At 41.6% G+C, this 16902-nt stretch overlaps 1 protein-coding gene across 1 annotated transcript; it reads left to right on the top strand.

Moving 5' to 3' along the window:
* Positions 1 to 219: 219 nt before the first annotated feature.
* Positions 220 to 2442, top strand: SSTR1 (somatostatin receptor 1). Its single transcript, XM_006835498.1, has 3 exons — positions 220 to 312; positions 431 to 534; positions 1191 to 2442. The coding sequence occupies exons 1-3, from the start codon at positions 220 to 222 to the stop codon at positions 2440 to 2442; spliced, it is 1449 nt and encodes a 482-aa protein (XP_006835561.1).
* The last annotated feature ends 14460 nt before the right edge of the window (positions 2443 to 16902 follow it).

Here is a 16902-nt window from a genome sequence, read left to right as displayed (position 1 = left end):
CATTCTCTTCCCCTGGGGCCGCCAACTCTCTATCGGGTACAAAGTACAGCAGGGCGCGGGTGGTGGTGTTCACAGCAACGCAGCCCTATCTTTCCCGAGTGAACACCTAAATGGATTTCCAATACAGTGCCTGGCACGTTCTGGAGGGAGCATCAAGCTCCTCCTGTGCTCCCAGCCGCGTGTCCTCGTTTCAGCAATCCATATTCCTCTGGGAGACGCATGGCGCTCTGGGCGCTACAAGCTTTATTAAGAGATTCTCAATGGTTTACTCTGGCCCCTGTATACTCTCGCCCTCCAACTGCTGCCTGCAATGTTAGAACGCAGAAGCCCTAAACGCGTGGTGGTTGTCCTTCCTCTTCAAAACGTTCCTGTCTTTGGGTCTGTTTCCACGACTCTAAGAGTATTTGCGTGGGCGCCTGTGTTGGGGTAGGACCGAAGAAGGGATTTGGACCGCGCGAAGAACGTCCACGCGCTACCAGATCGCACATGCACTGGCCATCTACGCGTGGGTCTGGAGGTTCAGCGCCGCTCTGGGTAAGCGGAGCTCTGCGAGCTTGAGCAGCGGGTCCAAAGGGTAGGGAGCAGGGACGCGAAATGTGGGTTTAGGCTCAGGGCATTCAGAATCGGTGAAGAGTTAGGGATCACCGAGGAGATGAACAACAGACACCCATATCTAGGGTCAGCTTTAGTCTTTACCTTGGATAGGAGTTGGGTGGAGTGGAACAGTATCTACACCTTTTGCTTCTAACCATCCTACAGGAAAGCAGAGAAACTGACTAGGTTCTTCTTAAGGATGGGTAAAGGAAGCAGCTGTTGCAGTTGAGCGGAGAGCAAGACAGGAAAGAGAAAGAAATTGGGGGAGGGTGGAATCTAGCCACCTTTGCCGCCCTCTTCCCTCTCCCCCCTCCCCACCCTTTCCGTAGCTGCTGACGCGCTAGTGGTGCGTATTAATCATTCACCAGCTCAAAGCCGCACCAGTTAATGGCTGTACTGTGCGGGGCTCCAGCCTCCCAGCGTCCCCTCTCCTCGCTCGCTTGAGCACAGGCGCCCGGGAGTGATTAGCTGTAGATTGCAGGCAGCCGCTAGGCAAAGCACCCCGCCGGGGTTGGTCCAGACGCGCTGCCCTTAGCAGAGCGCTCCCTGGAGCTGCGAGTTGGCAGTAAACTGTAGGCGAGTGACCCGGTGATAAGGGAGGGAGCAGGTGGCGGCAGGGAAGAGCACCCTAGCCCAGCAGCCCCGACACTCCCGCCCCCCCACCAAGTAGGGCTGTTCCCCAATGGCACCGCCTCCTCTCCTTCCTCTTCTCCTAGCCCTAGCCCCAGCAGCTGCAGCGAAGGCAGCGGCGGCAGGGGCCCGGGACCCGGCGCCACGGACGGCATGGAGGAGCCAGAGCGCAACTCGTCCCAAAATGGGACTTTGAGCGAGGGCCAAGGCAGCGCTATCCTCATCTCTTTCATCTACTCAGTCGTGTGCCTGGTGGGACTGTGTGGGAACTCCATGGTCATCTACGTGATCCTGCGCTACGCCAAGATGAAGACGGCCACCAACATCTACATCCTTAACTTGGCCATCGCAGATGAGCTGCTCATGCTCAGCGTGCCCTTCCTGGTCACCTCCACTCTGTTGCGCCACTGGCCCTTCGGTTCGCTGCTCTGCCGTCTAGTGCTCAGCGTGGACGCTGTCAACATGTTCACCAGTATCTACTGCCTGACTGTGCTCAGCGTGGACCGCTACGTGGCTGTGGTACACCCCATCAAAGCGGCCCGTTACCGTCGACCCACTGTGGCCAAGGTGGTGAACCTGGGTGTGTGGGTGCTGTCGCTGCTTGTCATTCTACCCATTGTGGTCTTCTCACGCACCGCGGCCAACAGCGACGGCACGGTGGCCTGCAACATGCTCATGCCTGAGCCCGCCCAGCGTTGGCTGGTGGGCTTCGTACTGTACACGTTCCTCATGGGCTTCCTGCTGCCTGTGGGAGCCATCTGCCTGTGCTACGTACTCATCATTGCCAAGATGCGCATGGTGGCCCTCAAGGCTGGCTGGCAGCAGCGTAAACGCTCAGAGCGCAAGATCACCCTGATGGTGATGATGGTGGTGATGGTATTCGTCATATGTTGGATGCCTTTCTACGTGGTGCAGCTTGTCAACGTGTTCGCGGAGCAGGACGACGCCACGGTGAGCCAGCTCTCGGTCATCCTCGGCTATGCCAACAGCTGCGCCAACCCCATCCTCTATGGCTTCCTCTCAGACAACTTCAAGCGCTCTTTCCAGCGAATACTGTGCCTCAGTTGGATGGACAACGCCGCCGAGGAACCTGTCGATTACTACGCCACAGCCCTCAAAAGCCGTGCCTACAGCGTAGAGGACTTCCAGCCTGAGAACCTGGAGTCCGGTGGCGTCTTCCGTAATGGCACTTGCACATCTCGGATCACGACGCTCTGAGCCCCATCACGTAGGAGTGCCTCGCTTAGAGCAGAGTGGAATGGGGGGAAAGTAAGGCCTGGGTGCTCGACGGGGAGATGTTCCGGAGGGTGCCAGAGAGCAACGTGAAGGCTAGGACATTATGCGCCTCAGGTGGAGGGACCCAAGGAACGCGCGCAGCAATGATGGAGTTGGACATTTGCTTTTAAACTGAGATGAGATGGCTTTTGGGCCATAGTCTCCTTGGTTGCTCGCTTTGGGCACCTTCATTGTTCTAGTTCTCGTTGCATCCCGCAATGTATCCCCATAACTTTGTTCCTTTCTTCCACCCTGCCAAGTGCAGATCACCAACTCTTCTCCAACTCAATCTGACCCTCAGCCCCCTCCAGCCGCTATTCCTTTTTGTTTAAGATGAGCCACGGTTATTAATGAGGGTTTTCCTCAAAATGAGTCCGGAGTGAGTCACAGTTCGCCCTCCGCCCCACGCTACTGCCCTCCTCCTCTAGCCAGACTGCCTGCCAGGACCTGCTTTAAGGCCCCTGGCTGAGTCGCTGGAATGGCTGTTCTCCCTTTGCTTTGCGCATCCCGGATTTGAAGGAAAGTAGGACTCGATAGAGAATAAGGCAGCTGGTCTTTTTTCGGACCCTCGGATGGGGCTGCACTCTTCCGCGGAGTCCCATCACCCTCCCCATCCACTCAGAGCGGAACCAGGTGCTTTGTAAAATCGGTCCCGCGCTCGAAATCTAGACAGTAGTCCCAATTTCAGATCCCCTCTGGAACAAAATGGAGCTGAGAACAAGCCGGCAGAGGGTTCTATTAAGACGAATCTGCAATGAAAATTATCCTGCCTCGGAGCTCAGACGCGAGCTCTCAGTTTAAAAAATTCTCGTCCCAGCATTCCTGCGCGGCGGGTCTGCTCTAGGCAGGGCGGAGCAGGGCGCGCTTTCCCAAGGGTTGACCCAGGAATGGCTGCAGCTCCGCTTGGCGTCAGGAGAATCCTATCTAAGAATGACAAGAGATTCGGTTTCCTGTTCCCTCTGGCTTTGGTCAATGACCTGGCACTGGGCTGGGACTACAGGAGACAGGATCAGTCGCTTAAACCTGCAGGCTCCAGTGGGCGGCCTGCCTGACCCCAGAGTGTTGCTGTCTTTTGAACGGTGCCTAATAAGTTATTTTCTCCTTTAACATATGTATTTATTTATTAGTGGTGGTTGAGAATGTGTCTCTGCTTTCATTTTCTTGATTCTCCTAGTCCTGGGCCTGTTCTCCAGGGCAATGGGGGAAGTGAAAGCAGCAGGAGAGTATTTGGGAGTAGCAAAGGAAGCTCTCTCCCCAAACTCTCTCCTTAAAACTTTGCTTTGCTTAGACTTCTTCCCTTTCCTTTCTTCTAACTTTTCTAATTTTGCTTGTGTCCAGTGAAGTTTGGGTATTGTTTCATACTTTGTTAACCGTAGTCAACCGTAGTCTCTTGTTTGTCGTATAGTAATAAAAAAATAATAATAAATGATTATGTGAGTTAACCTACGACCAATGCAGTGTGGAAAGGCCCAGACTTCTGGCTTTATACATCACATATATATGATCTGAATAGTGCATTTAAGCACACACACATAAGGACTTCAACAAGTTGGTGGAAAAATTCCATTATCTTTCAATTCTATGTTTCCATAGATTTTTTGAAGTCCCCTTGTATATATCGTGCTCCGTTGTCATGATTCCATGAAACGATTGTAAAATACAACCACTGAAAGTGACAGGTGTTAGACCGACTTGAACATTTTCAGATTCAGGGTTTCAAACTTACAGCTGAAATATCTAATTGAGATACATATTGGACATTGCTGAGGATTTCCTTGCTTTCTCAAGGTCCCAGAGGTGATACAAACATGCAATCTAGTTACCATCATCACTTATTTCGAGGAAATTGAAAGTGGAGTAATTTGTGTCTACTTAGCATGATCTCACCAACTACATTGGAAACCTGAATAGGGCAAGCACCAATCATTTAACTTTTTTTGTATTTCCTGTATTGTTTTAGTATGTTGGCTTGTACATAATAGGCACTAAATACATGCTTGTTGATTGAGTTTTCAAGTAAACCAGAGTCTATTATAAAGATCAGGAATAAGAAATCTGAAGTTCTCAGGTTCTCTCGTTGGCATGATACACAATGGTTGAAAGTACTATCTGAAAAATGTTTTGTGTATATTTATCTCAAGAACCTTTTGCTTTTCTGAAAGCAGTAACCAAGAGTTAAAATACCCCTAATGTTTTATTTAAATTAATGGACTCATATAAAAGCATAATTAAACTCATAGGCTTTTGGTTATAAATCAGAACATTTAAATTTGTCTCTAAATTATATATATATATATATATATAGTGGTGGTGCTTGTGTGCCGTGGAATTGGTTCCTACTCATAGGAACCCTGTATATGATTTCCAAGGCTGTAAATCTTTAAGGGAGCAGAAAGTCTCCTCTTTCTCCTGGAGCAGCTGTGGTAGTTCAAACTACTGACCTTTCAGTTAGCAGCCCCACTGGTAACCAGGACTGCTCTCTCTATATATCTATATCCCTATATATACCTGGTGTAGCATTGTAGGATAAGTAGTCAACTGATAACAATGTCAGTGGTTCAAACCCACCCATTCCTTGGAAACCCTATACAGGGTCACTATGAGTCAGAACTAACTCCACGGCACTTAACAGCAACAACATATGAATATGGTAACGCAGAGACTCCATAATATAATTGCTGAACTGCATACCATAAGGTTCAAGGTTCCAACCCACCAGTATCTCTGAAGAGAAAGATGAGGTTTTCTGCCCCCTTAAAGATTTACAGCCTCATAAACCCTATACAGGGTCACAGTGAGAAGGAACTGACTTGATAGCACAAATATATATATATTTGTTATTAGGTACCATTGAGTCAGTTCTGACTCAATGACCCTCTGCACAATAAAGGAAACACTGCCTGGTCCTGTGCCATCCTCACAATTGTTGTTGGAAAAATAAGTTTCTAGTGGCTAAGAACATTAGAAACAGTGAAATTTATAAATTGAAATCTTGATCATTAGTCTTTTGAGATGATATCAATCTAGTACTCTAACAGGAAGTTGCCATTGTAATATTAACTAAATAAACATGCATACTGCTGTTGAAATTTGTCAGACTTTGTGATTTGGATTTTACTTGAAAACACACACACAAGATTGGTTTGGGGGCCTTATTTTTCACTTACCTTTTAAGAGGAAAGGGTTCAGGTTACCTTTGGAAATGTAACCAAATTATTAGTTATTTTTAAATGTTTTTTAAAAGCTGCTAATTCAAAGAAAAGAATAGTTGAACCCTAATGAAACCCAATATAGGGTCGCTATGGGTCAGAACTGACTCAATGGCCCTTAACAACAACAATGAACAGGAAACAACTAAGGACCTAGAGATCATAGGTCATATAGAGCAATTAGCATAGCATAGTTCATAAAGATAATGTTCTACATCTTATTTTCATGAATGGCATCTGGAGTCTGAAAAACTTAAAAGCAGCCATCTAAAATATAGTTGTTCTCTGCCCACCAGGAACAAAGGTGAGTGAAGGAAACCAATGTCTTAAGGAAGCAATTAACCCTTAAACTCATGGCTCACAGGAACCACAGGCTTCTCTAGCCTGAGACTAGAAGAACTAGATTGTGCATTGTTACCACTGTCCACAAGAAAATTTGGTAGCATAGTGGCTGAGTCAGGCTGCTAACCTCAAGGTCAGCAGTTCAAAAGTACCAGCAATTCCGTGAGAGAAAGATGAGGCTTTCTGTCCCATAAAGATTTACAGCCTTGGAAACTCTATGCAGGCTTGCTATGAGGCAGTTCAAACCTACCAGCTACTCCTTGGATCCTCTATTCAGGGTCTCTATGAGTTAGAACCGACTCAACGGCACTTAACAACCACTGTCAGCTGCTCTGAATGGGGGTACAATAGAAGCCCAGATTACAATGGTAGGAAAATGTGGAGCAAAACTAAAATTCAAAAAAAGATGTGACTGGAAAGTAGACTGGTATTTACTGATAGACACTGTATGAACCCTGAGACAATTACCTTTAAATACCCTTTTACCTGTGAACTGAAGCTAATCCTGGAGGTCACCTTTCAGTCAACTGATTGGACTACAAAATAAATAATAACACCCGTGAGAAATATGCTCCTTAGATCAATCAACTACATGAGATTAAATGGGCAGCATGTGCCTAAAGCAAAAATGAGAAGGCTCCAGGAGGAGCAGGGAAACTGAAGAGATGACAAGGGAAGGTAGACTGGAAATGAGAATGTGGACACCAGGCAGGGTGGAGCAGGGAAATAGCAATCAATGTCATGGAAAAATTGTGCATAGATTGATGAATGGGAAACAATTTGTGGTGTAAACTTTCACCTAAAACACAATAAAATGTTAAAAAAGAAATGAATTGGAAGCAGTTAACTGAGTTGTACACCGTATGATTTTATATTGTCACTAAACTAACTAACTGATATTTCACAGATTAAATTACTGTTTGCTCTCATTTACAACCTCAGAATTTGTTGTGGGAGCTAAGTAATTGCTGATTTACATCCTGAGGAAAGATACTGGGAGGATATATATCTGGACTCCTGGTGTGATGTTGTAGGAACAGCACTGGACTGTGAACCACAGGTCAGCATTTCAAACCCACCAGCTGCTCCTTGGAAACTGTATACAGGGTCGCTATGAGTTACAACTGACTCGATGGCACTTAACAACATCTATCTATCTATCTATCTATCTATCTATCTATCTATCTATCTATCTATCTATCTATCTACCTACCTACCTACCTACCTATCTAGACACACACACACACACACACACACACACACACACACACACATATACTGCTATTATTGAGTGCCATCGAGTCAGTTCCAACTCATGTTGTATATTTATGAGGGTGGATCAAAATTTATCTGCACTCTGGTTGTAGAATTAAGTTTAATCAACTTTTAGAAAAGACAAAACAACATTTTTTACATAATCTCCTTGTTTTTCAATATACTTTGTCCATCTGTCAACACACTATCTCTTATTTTAAAATGTTTTAGGCTGAGCTGCGAGCCACGAATGCACCATTGTCTTCAATTCTTCATCAGAGGTGAATCTTCATCCTTGAAGGGCTGCTTTCAGGGAACCAAACAGGTGAAAGTCCAATGGAACAAGATCAGGACTATAGGGAGGATGCTTTAACACGTCAAAAGGAAGTTTTTGCAGAGTGACAACAATCTGAGCAGACGTGTGTGGACATGCATTGTCCTGCAAGATCACAACACCCTTGGATAGCAGTCCTCTGAATTTAATCTGATTAGGCTCCAGCTCTTCAGTGAACATCTCACTGTAACAAGTACTGTTGATGGTTGAATGTTTTTCCTGGTATTGTTCTAATATTAGACCTTGTGACTCCCAGAAAACTGTAAGCATCCATTTTCCAGATTATGGTTAACTTGTGAACTTTTTCTAGGTCAGTGATTGAGGATGTTTCCAATCCACACTTTGCTATTTACTCTGGGGCTCGTAGTGAAGAATCCATGTTTCATCAACACTAACAATTTTTTAAAGAAGTATTTACATTCCTTTGAGTACCAGTCCAAATTTTGTTTGCGGATGTCCAAGAGCTTGTTCATGCTCTTCTATGAGCTGCTTTGGTATTCATCTCACACAAACTTTTAGAAACCAAAGTCTGTTAAGGATTATTTCATACACAGAGCCATGGTTGATTTGCAAGTGATTTGCCACATAAACCACTGTTATTTATCTATTAGAATAATTTCACGTGCACGCTCAATGCTGTCATCAACTGTATAGTGTGGATGATTTTGTACTCACCCTTACAAATCTGGCTGTGAACCTCAAGATCAGTAGTTCAAAACTACCAGCTGTTCCATGGGAGAAAGAGGAGGTGTTCTGCTCCCGTAAAGATGTACAGCCTCGGAAACCCTGTACAGAGTTGCTATGAGTCAGAACCAACTCCATGGCACATAACAACAACATATATATGTATATGTTTGAATGTGTATATACATATATATGTGTTCTTCACGGGGCAGTATGTAGATAGATAGGGAGATAGATAGATAGAGTTGTTGTTCTCAAGTTCCCTCGAGTCAGTTCCTATTCATAGTGACCCTGTGTAGGGTTTAAAGAAACATTTACCTCTGAGGTTTTAAAACTTTTCAGGAGCAGAAAGCCTCATTTTTCTCCTTGGAGCTGCTGGCAGGCTCGAACCACAGACCTTGTAGTTCACAGTCCAGTGCTCATCGTATGGAATTACTGCACTCCTGTAGATATTGTTGTTGATAGGTGCTGTCAAGTCAGTACTGACTCATACATAGTTCTGGAGTCTTGTGTTTTGCCAATGCCTTCAGTGCACCTTGGATTTCTGCTGTCAATACTATTGGCTCTTGATCATATGCCACCTCTTTAAATGGTTGAACATTGACCATTTCTTTTCTTTTTATTTTGGCTTCTATTCCCTCTGTTTTTGGGGCAATGGAGTGGGGGTTGTACATAAAAACACTCTGGAATATATAATCATTTAAACAACCAAAGGGCACATTCTGCAAGACTGCCTCCTGGACACCAGGACACAGCCTTTCTCTTTCCATGAGTCTAGAGTCTTCAGTTTCTCTATCTCTCCATGTCCTCATTCTGCCTCTGTCTCTGGTGTAGCTGCTTCTCTGGATAGGATCCCACATTCCACTCATGCTCTAAGATTAACTACTCCCCTCTTTTTGTTATAAAACTTCTACCTTTACATTTGTAACAGTAGCAATTAGTCATGATACCAATTACTCACTATTGAATCATAAGAATCTTATCCCTATCTCCTTTCACCAGACCTATCTAGACAAGATGAAAACTATTCAATGGGGATTCTATCTTCCCCTGCACTTCCCCTCCCTCTTGAAAACTTGTAAGCCAGTCACTTCATGCCTTTATAGTCCCCCACACTCCATTTTAGGTAGCCAATGTCTAAGTTGGCCGTCCCTATCAACCTTGTATATAAAGGGGGATAGGATTGATCTTTGATGTGAAGGCTCCTTCCCTCTCAGTTGGTATTTTGAGCTATGATATCCATAAGTATAGGTCAAGTTCATCTAATTGTAGCAACTTGTTTCCTTTATCAAAATAAAGTTTTTATCTTCCTTTAGTCAAGTTCTGATGATCAAGCCATCAAAGCTAGGTTGAATGGAGACTATCTACATTTTTGGGCGTTATTGTGTTTCTCCCCTCACTTTATATCAACTGGATGCTTCACTCTCAGTTCTAGCCTTCCATGGCTATGTCCTTGTCCATGGGCACAGGAGCTCCTAGGTCTCACCACACTTTGGACCAACTAGTCCTTCCTCTTCTTTCTCTCATCTCCAGGTTGATGGGAGTCTATGGAACATGTCAATCACTTCTTTTTGATAGAATGACTCTGTGTATTCCTTACATCTTCTTTTGATGATTTCAGGAACATTCAATATTTTACCCATAGATTCCTTCAATATTGCTAGTTGAGGTTTGAATGATTTCTTCAGTTCTTTCAGTTTGAGAAGAGCTGAGTTTATGTTTCCCTTTTGGTTTTCTAACTCCAGGTCTTTGCACAGACTTTATACAATACTTGACTTTGTCATCTCGAGCTGTCCTTTGAAATTTTCTGTTCAGCTGTTTCAACGCCTCACTGGAGAATGAGTTTCAAAGTCTCTTACAACATCCAATTTTGTCTTTCCTTCTTTCTTGTCTTCTTAATGACCTTTTGCTTTCTTCCTGCATGATGTCCTTGAAGGCATCCCACAACTCTTCTGGTTTTTGGTGTTTAGTGTCTAATACATCAAATGTGTTCTTGAAATAATCTCTAAATTCATGTGGGATATTTTCAAGGTCATATTTTGGCTCTCACAGACTTGTAATTTTCTTCAGCTTTAGCCTGAACTTGCTGTCAGTGCACAGTGGCTAAAAGAAATAGAAAAATTAGATTTCAACATAAGATATAGAAGACTTATTTTATGGTTTGTTCAATAATGGCCATTCCCATCTCTGGATGGATTTAAGGGCCATAGAAGAGTATTTTTCAAGCAGGCAGTACGGGTGATTCTAGAGACAAAGTGGGGGCTGTGAGTTTCAAATGCTTTCAGGTGCTTTGTAGCTCTAAGATTTATAGTTCTATACATTATCTCAATATGACTGAAGGTAGCTGGACTTTAGTCTTTTTATTGTTTTTATTGTTTTTTAAAGCTATAGCAAGATGATAAATTAAACTCATAACTTAGATGTACAAAGAAAACACATTTTGTTGTTTTCATTTTAACTAATCTGGACATTATTCCAAACTCCTTCCCACTGATTAGCTGGGAGGAAAAAATCAATACATTGTCACACATCCAATTGAGCTGCTAATTTAAATAGCAATTTCCAGAATTTTTCTAATTTTAATTTAAGTAAGTCTGGACAGTCTCACAGCTGGACTCTGCTTCTCCTTTTGTCATGACTCCCTAAAATTGCTTTAGAGTGAATGTTAGGAAGAGACTTTATATGTTCTAGTGAAGGAGGGCAAATGGTGAGGTCTTTGTGAAAGGAATTCTCTATGTCTTTGCCCTCTGAGTTGGCCCAGTTATTTGTCCACCTAGACGCTTCCTGACTATAATCTGTTGAAATTGGATGCTACCAGAGCTGGTGATCTGATCTCTTAAATTAATAAGGGCCATACCTTGGCTCCTACAGCTGTAATCCTTCCCAATCTGTCAATGATACTCAAACAGCCTAACAAACAGCCTGGTGGCCTACTCCAACTTTTGCCAAGGAGCAACCTCACCCTGCCAAAACAGCCCTCATGGTGAATTTGTTGACCCAGCAGCTAGAGGGGACCAGGATGAGTCTAGACTAGTGACCTTCCAAATCCTCTTTGTCTAACCATGCCTACTCTTTTAATGTTGCTTTGCCCTGGGCCTTTTGAATCCCTTTTTTACTTTTGTCACCAATGTTCCACATACCCCACCAGTACCAGTGGGTGCGGAGTCTATCCAGACTCATGGTCATGTCAGATCAGAATTGTGCTCCACAGGGTTTTCAATGGATGATTTATCAGAAGCAGATTGCCAGGGTCTTTATTCTAATGTGCCTCCAGGTGGACTTAAACTTCCAATGTTTTGGCAGATACAAAGTACATAAACCATTTGTATACCCAGGGACTCTCCACACACTTTACACTCCTTTATACTAGAGGAAAAACAGAATTTGAGTCCTACAATTTTTGCCCTTGACATGCAGAAGCTGGAAAGAGGTGTTTGGTAAAGTGCTGCCCTTCCTCTCGCTTGAACTCCAAGTCTTTTTGCTTTGCTAGGAATTGAAGAGAAGCTCTCACCTACCCTAAGATGATAAGCCTCATTTCAGAGTAAAAGACTAAAATGAAACATGATTTTAAAAGGAAATTAAAATATAGTGTCTAAGAACTATTACCTCTATTACAAGTGATCTCTGTGTTTCCAGGATAATATTTTCCAAGCTATCTTCTCCCTTGCAGTGAGGATTCCTATATGATATAAATGAAATGCATCTCTTTCCTTTACAGCTGAAATCAGAAGCTGTCTCTGATTATCTCTAACACCTTTCATGCGTGTGCTCACTGTTACATCCTATCTCCAGATATCTTCTCCCTTTTTTGTACCCACACAAAATATGGCATTTGAAAACCTCTGATGCCTTTCCCAATTTAGTCCTGATCATTGTATCAAATGCTAAATATATGGTTGTATAAAATGATAAATTTATAGTTGAGGGGGAAAAACCCATAAGTAATAATTCCAGTATATTATGGAAGATGCATTTTTTAAAAACTGTCATATTTTTTCAACTTACATTAAACAAATAATAGAAACATAATATTTATAGCAATCTTCTGAAAAACACTTTAATGGCGGGGTTGTATTTGCAAGTCTTGCTTATTATATGTTTCATTACAATGTACCATATATCTGAGAAGTTAAGTATGCAACTGAAATTTCTAATGCATGTTCACATAAGATACCTGCTGTTCTCTGGCATCATATACCTTTGAGCTAGTGAGAATTTTTTCCACATATCCTTGTTTTCATTTAAAATTTCAGTTAATTTTATTTTAATATAAGGCAGATTTGATATCATTCCATAGTTCCTAGAGCAAGGAAGGTATAGAGATAATGCTGTGAGTTAGCATGTATTTCTTTGTCACATATCTGGAGATAGGATGTAACAGTGAGCACACGCATGAAAGGTGTTAGAGATAATCAGAGACAACTTCTGATTTCAGCTGTAAAGGAAAGAGATGCATTTTATTTATGTCATCTAGGAATTCTCACTGCAATGTTGACCGTTTGAGGCCTATGAACAGAAGAAACCAGTTTAAAATACCTGCTTGTCAAACTATTGGGGAACATCATCTAAAAAGGAAATATGATTTTAAATAAAAGTCTTTTGATAAATTTTTCACTTTTGCAATAAGCTTAATTACTGTCAAAATACAAATTAAAGTCAATATAATCAGGGAAAAGCTGGGAATATTGCATACATTCCAGACTGAGACTGCAGGCATGATACTGAAACTCTTTGAACCAATCAAGAAATTTAACGTTTAAAATAAATATCTCTGTTAGCCAAATTGATCCAAGGCTTCAATTTTGAGTCGCAAGAAGTATAAAAAGAAATGAGAAGCACTAACAGAATCTAACACACAGCAAATCTATCTTAAAGCTGGGAGTAATTAAGGTCTTCATCTGTAACAGTTCTGGGCATGCAGGTGCTGAGGAGAGGGCTCAGTTTTGCTTCCATTGTACAGGTATTATGTTAGCTGATGGCATTCACCACTTCTCATTTCTTTAGAGGCAGACCCACTATAGAAAAACTGTACAATATTATGTACAGAAAGAGTTTGGATATTCACGTTAAAAAATATCTCAAAAGAAAATGAATTCTCCATTTAAACTTTGTGAAAAAGAGAGAGAAAGATTTAGGACATTATAGACAAGCAGCAAAATATTTCACAACAGCACATGTGACTTAGGTGAGAATTTGGGGTAAGGATATCCGAATATTGATGAACAGTATCTCTCACTGTGTTCCCTCTGTCTCTATAACCCTTGAACAATTCGTTAATATTGTGAGCAGTGGCAAAATGTCTGTTCAAAGTCAATAGTTAAACATTCTCCTTTATGTTCAATGAGTCACTGTAGCTAGCAAATCATTTAGAGTTCTGTATGCTTTTTCAGGATTCACAAACAACCTTTACACAAACTCTGTCAGGTCCTAATATTAGAAAAACAAAACAAACACAAAGACTAGTTAATGAATTAATTTAAACAACACCAAAAAAAAGAGACTCTTAGGCAAAGATGGGTGAAATGGAAGTTCATGAGTCTGTCTTGTTCCTTCTTTTTAAAAAAATATGCCTTTTCAAAAAAATTTTTTATCATGGTAAAAAATGTATAGAGCAAACCAACCGTTTGTCAATGCAATTGTTTTTACATGCACAATTTAATGATATTAATGGCATTCATCTTTGTAGTGCACCCATTATCACAACATTTTGCTCAAGTATTTGTATTACAGAGTGGGAGTTCCTGTGGCATTTCTCAGCACGCCAACTCAACAGGTTCATTGGATCAAGCAGCCTAATGAACACTCAAGGTGCGGTAAGGAGATGGATCATTCTTTTATTCAGCAAAACAGCGATCAGCACCAAGGAGGTGGTTTCAGGTAGTCTCTTGCCCTTCTCCCCTCTCTAGCTCTCAGAGCTCTCTGGGACTCTTTTCCCTTCATCTCACTCTGTGTGCTGTTTATTCTTTCTTCCATTTCTGTTTGCTCTCCCTCCTGTTTCTGTCCATTCTCCCTACCCCTCACATCTGTACTACCACAGAACAAATGTGAGCCACAGGCTATATAACAGTGTGGCATCTTTCTAATATGGTAGTGTGCATAGCCATGTCTTAGTATTCCCTGGTGTCCCCCAGCTGGAAAGTGAGGGCCCCTGATAAGCAGTAGCCACTCTCTGGCCAGCACTACCTTCTAACCCATTACTCTACCACCATTAATAGAAACTCAGGGTCCCATCCCTAAGCAGCAGATCCCCTTATACTTTCTCCCACCCCTTGTAAGTACTAATATGTTTTGATCTCTGTACATTTGCTGACTTCATATAAGTGGGATTATACAGTATTTGTCCTTTTGTGACTTACTGATTTAGCTCAGCAAAACTTTGTTGAGATTATTCATATTGTAGCATGGAGCAGGACTTAAATTTTCTTTGCTGTTGTTGTTAAGTGCCGTCAAGTCAGTTCTGACTGATAGCAACCTTGTACAGGGTTTCCAAGGAGCGACTGGTGGGTTTGAACAATCTTGTGGTTGGCACATCACTGCCACATCAGCACTTCTGAGTAATATTCCACTGTATGTATATACCAAATTTTGTTTATGCATTTATCTGTTGATGGAAATTTAGGGCATTGGTATATCTGCCTCACCTTTTTAAGGTACCATTCTTCCCCTTCTCTTTCTAGCTCAGGACCTTGTGATTTATGACTAGTCTCATTCCTCCCAATAGAACTCTTTCTGGAAAGAATTTTCTTTGATTTTTCTAGGTTACATAACTGACAAGGCCTCAAGTGTTACTCTCCCAGAAGAAATTTTTTTTTTTTTTAAATACATAGTATTAGAATGCCAGGTAGCAGTGTCCTTGAAATCACATTTCCTAAGGCAAATGTTTCTCACTGAGTAATCCACAAGCTCCACATCAGAATCACCTGGGCATTTACAAAAATGTGTATTCTCTATGCCTCACCAGAGAGGTTTTGATTCATTATGTTTGGAGCGAGTCCTAGTGATTAAAAAGTACACTGAAGTTTGAGATCTAATAAATTGGGTGCTCAGACTATGGATTTTACCATCAGACTGACTGGGTTCTGCTTCATTTGTTGTGTGATACTGGGCAAGTTAATCTACATGTTGCATATTTTGTTCATCTATGAAATCAAGATACCTCATTGAGTGATCATAAAGTCTGCCGAATCAGTCTGAACACTTTTGGTTACAACTGAACAAATACACAACAGATACACAAAACTAAAAAAAAAAAAAAAAAAATGTAAGGAAGACCTGATTTCAGAATGTATTTGATCTGGAAGTCAACTGTGTCACTAAGTCTTTCTGTTTTCATTTCCATTTTTTTTCATTTCGGATACAGCCATGTTGGTTCCATCCTCACATTGGCGGTTTCTTTGTAAATACAAGATAGTTGCAGAAACTGAAACATGACATTCTTTCAGGTTCTAATTTCATGGGAAAGAGGTCATAGTTTTCTCTCTAACTGGTATGTCTGAAACCACTATTGGGAGACACTTCTCCATGGACTTCTTAACCTTCTTATACATCTTTCTGTGTATGTGGCAAGTGACCTAGAGGAATGAGGTTGTGTTTGTGGCAAGTGATCTAGAGGAATGAGACAATGTCTTCTTCCAGGATAAAGACAAGATTTGATTACTGCTTACTATAAAATGGTGGATTCTCCAAGATTAGTGTTCCTCAGATGTGACACAAATTGCTGTCCAGCATTCATTGGCTTATTTTGCAACACTTTGTGGGAATTGTGGGCAAGGGAATAGATGCAAATCATATTTGCTGGCTGTGCCAGGAGTACTAAAGTCCTTTTTTATTTGACTCTGGAATCTTGCGTCTTCTGCCAGTATTCATGAAGCAGTAGCAGAGCAGCTTATTTGGATGAAATCAAATCCTAAACCCTGAAAATATCTACCACTAAACTGACTAGCAAAGCCTGGGGAATGTGGTTGAGTGGGCCTAAATGTTATACCCTATCCTTAGAATTAGAAGTGAGTGTCAACTCTATTCAGAAATCAGAGGAGAGGAATCCAAGAGAAAAAGTGAGTTTCAGTTACCCAGAGTAGGCAATGAATGGTCTGTTGTGTGACAAAACAAAATAAGCATTACCTGCAATTGCCTAGAACAGAGGCAGTCATATATATAGCAATAATTCAATAAATGGTGGATTCCATCATCATCATTATTATTATATTAATCATCATCATTGTTAAAATAGAAAGTAGAGAATTGAGATGATTCATATTTTAAAATGTTTCTATTTCATCTAGTTATATAATTGATTGGTGTTCGATTTTCTTTAAATACAAAAAAACAAAAACAAAAAACACCTTTACTTCTTTCTTTACATATATGCACTTCTGAAGTCTAGAAAAATTCATTTATTTATATAATATACATTTTCTATGACAAAAAATACTAGTGATGTTATTTGAGAAATTAAAATACTTAGAAATGCTAAAAAAAAAATTTTATGTAGAAACTGACAGGTCCCATATGACCTCTAAAAAAACTAAGCACTGTACCACAAATTATGAATCTTTGGAATGAGAAAAATTAAACATCAAT

This window comes from Chrysochloris asiatica, unplaced genomic scaffold (genome assembly GCF_000296735.1).
Source record: "Chrysochloris asiatica unplaced genomic scaffold, ChrAsi1.0 scaffold00017, whole genome shotgun sequence".
NCBI classification, from domain to species: Eukaryota; Metazoa; Chordata; class Mammalia; order Afrosoricida; family Chrysochloridae; genus Chrysochloris; species Chrysochloris asiatica.
This window is presented reverse-complemented; position numbering and strand designations above follow the sequence as displayed.

What these genes read in the sequence shown, in the direction of transcription:
- SSTR1 (XM_006835498.1), top strand. Translation starts at nt 220, where the DNA reads ATGGCGCTCTGGGCGCTACAAGCTTTATTAAGAGATTCTCAATGGTTT. An exon ending in CTCCAACTGCTGCCTGCAAT is followed by an intron (nt 313 to 430) that starts GTTAGAACGCAG and finishes GTGTTGGGGTAG; the next exon opens with GACCGAAGAAGGGATTTGGA. An exon ending in GAGGTTCAGCGCCGCTCTGG is followed by an intron (nt 535 to 1,190) that starts GTAAGCGGAGCT and finishes CCCGGTGATAAG; the next exon opens with GGAGGGAGCAGGTGGCGGCA.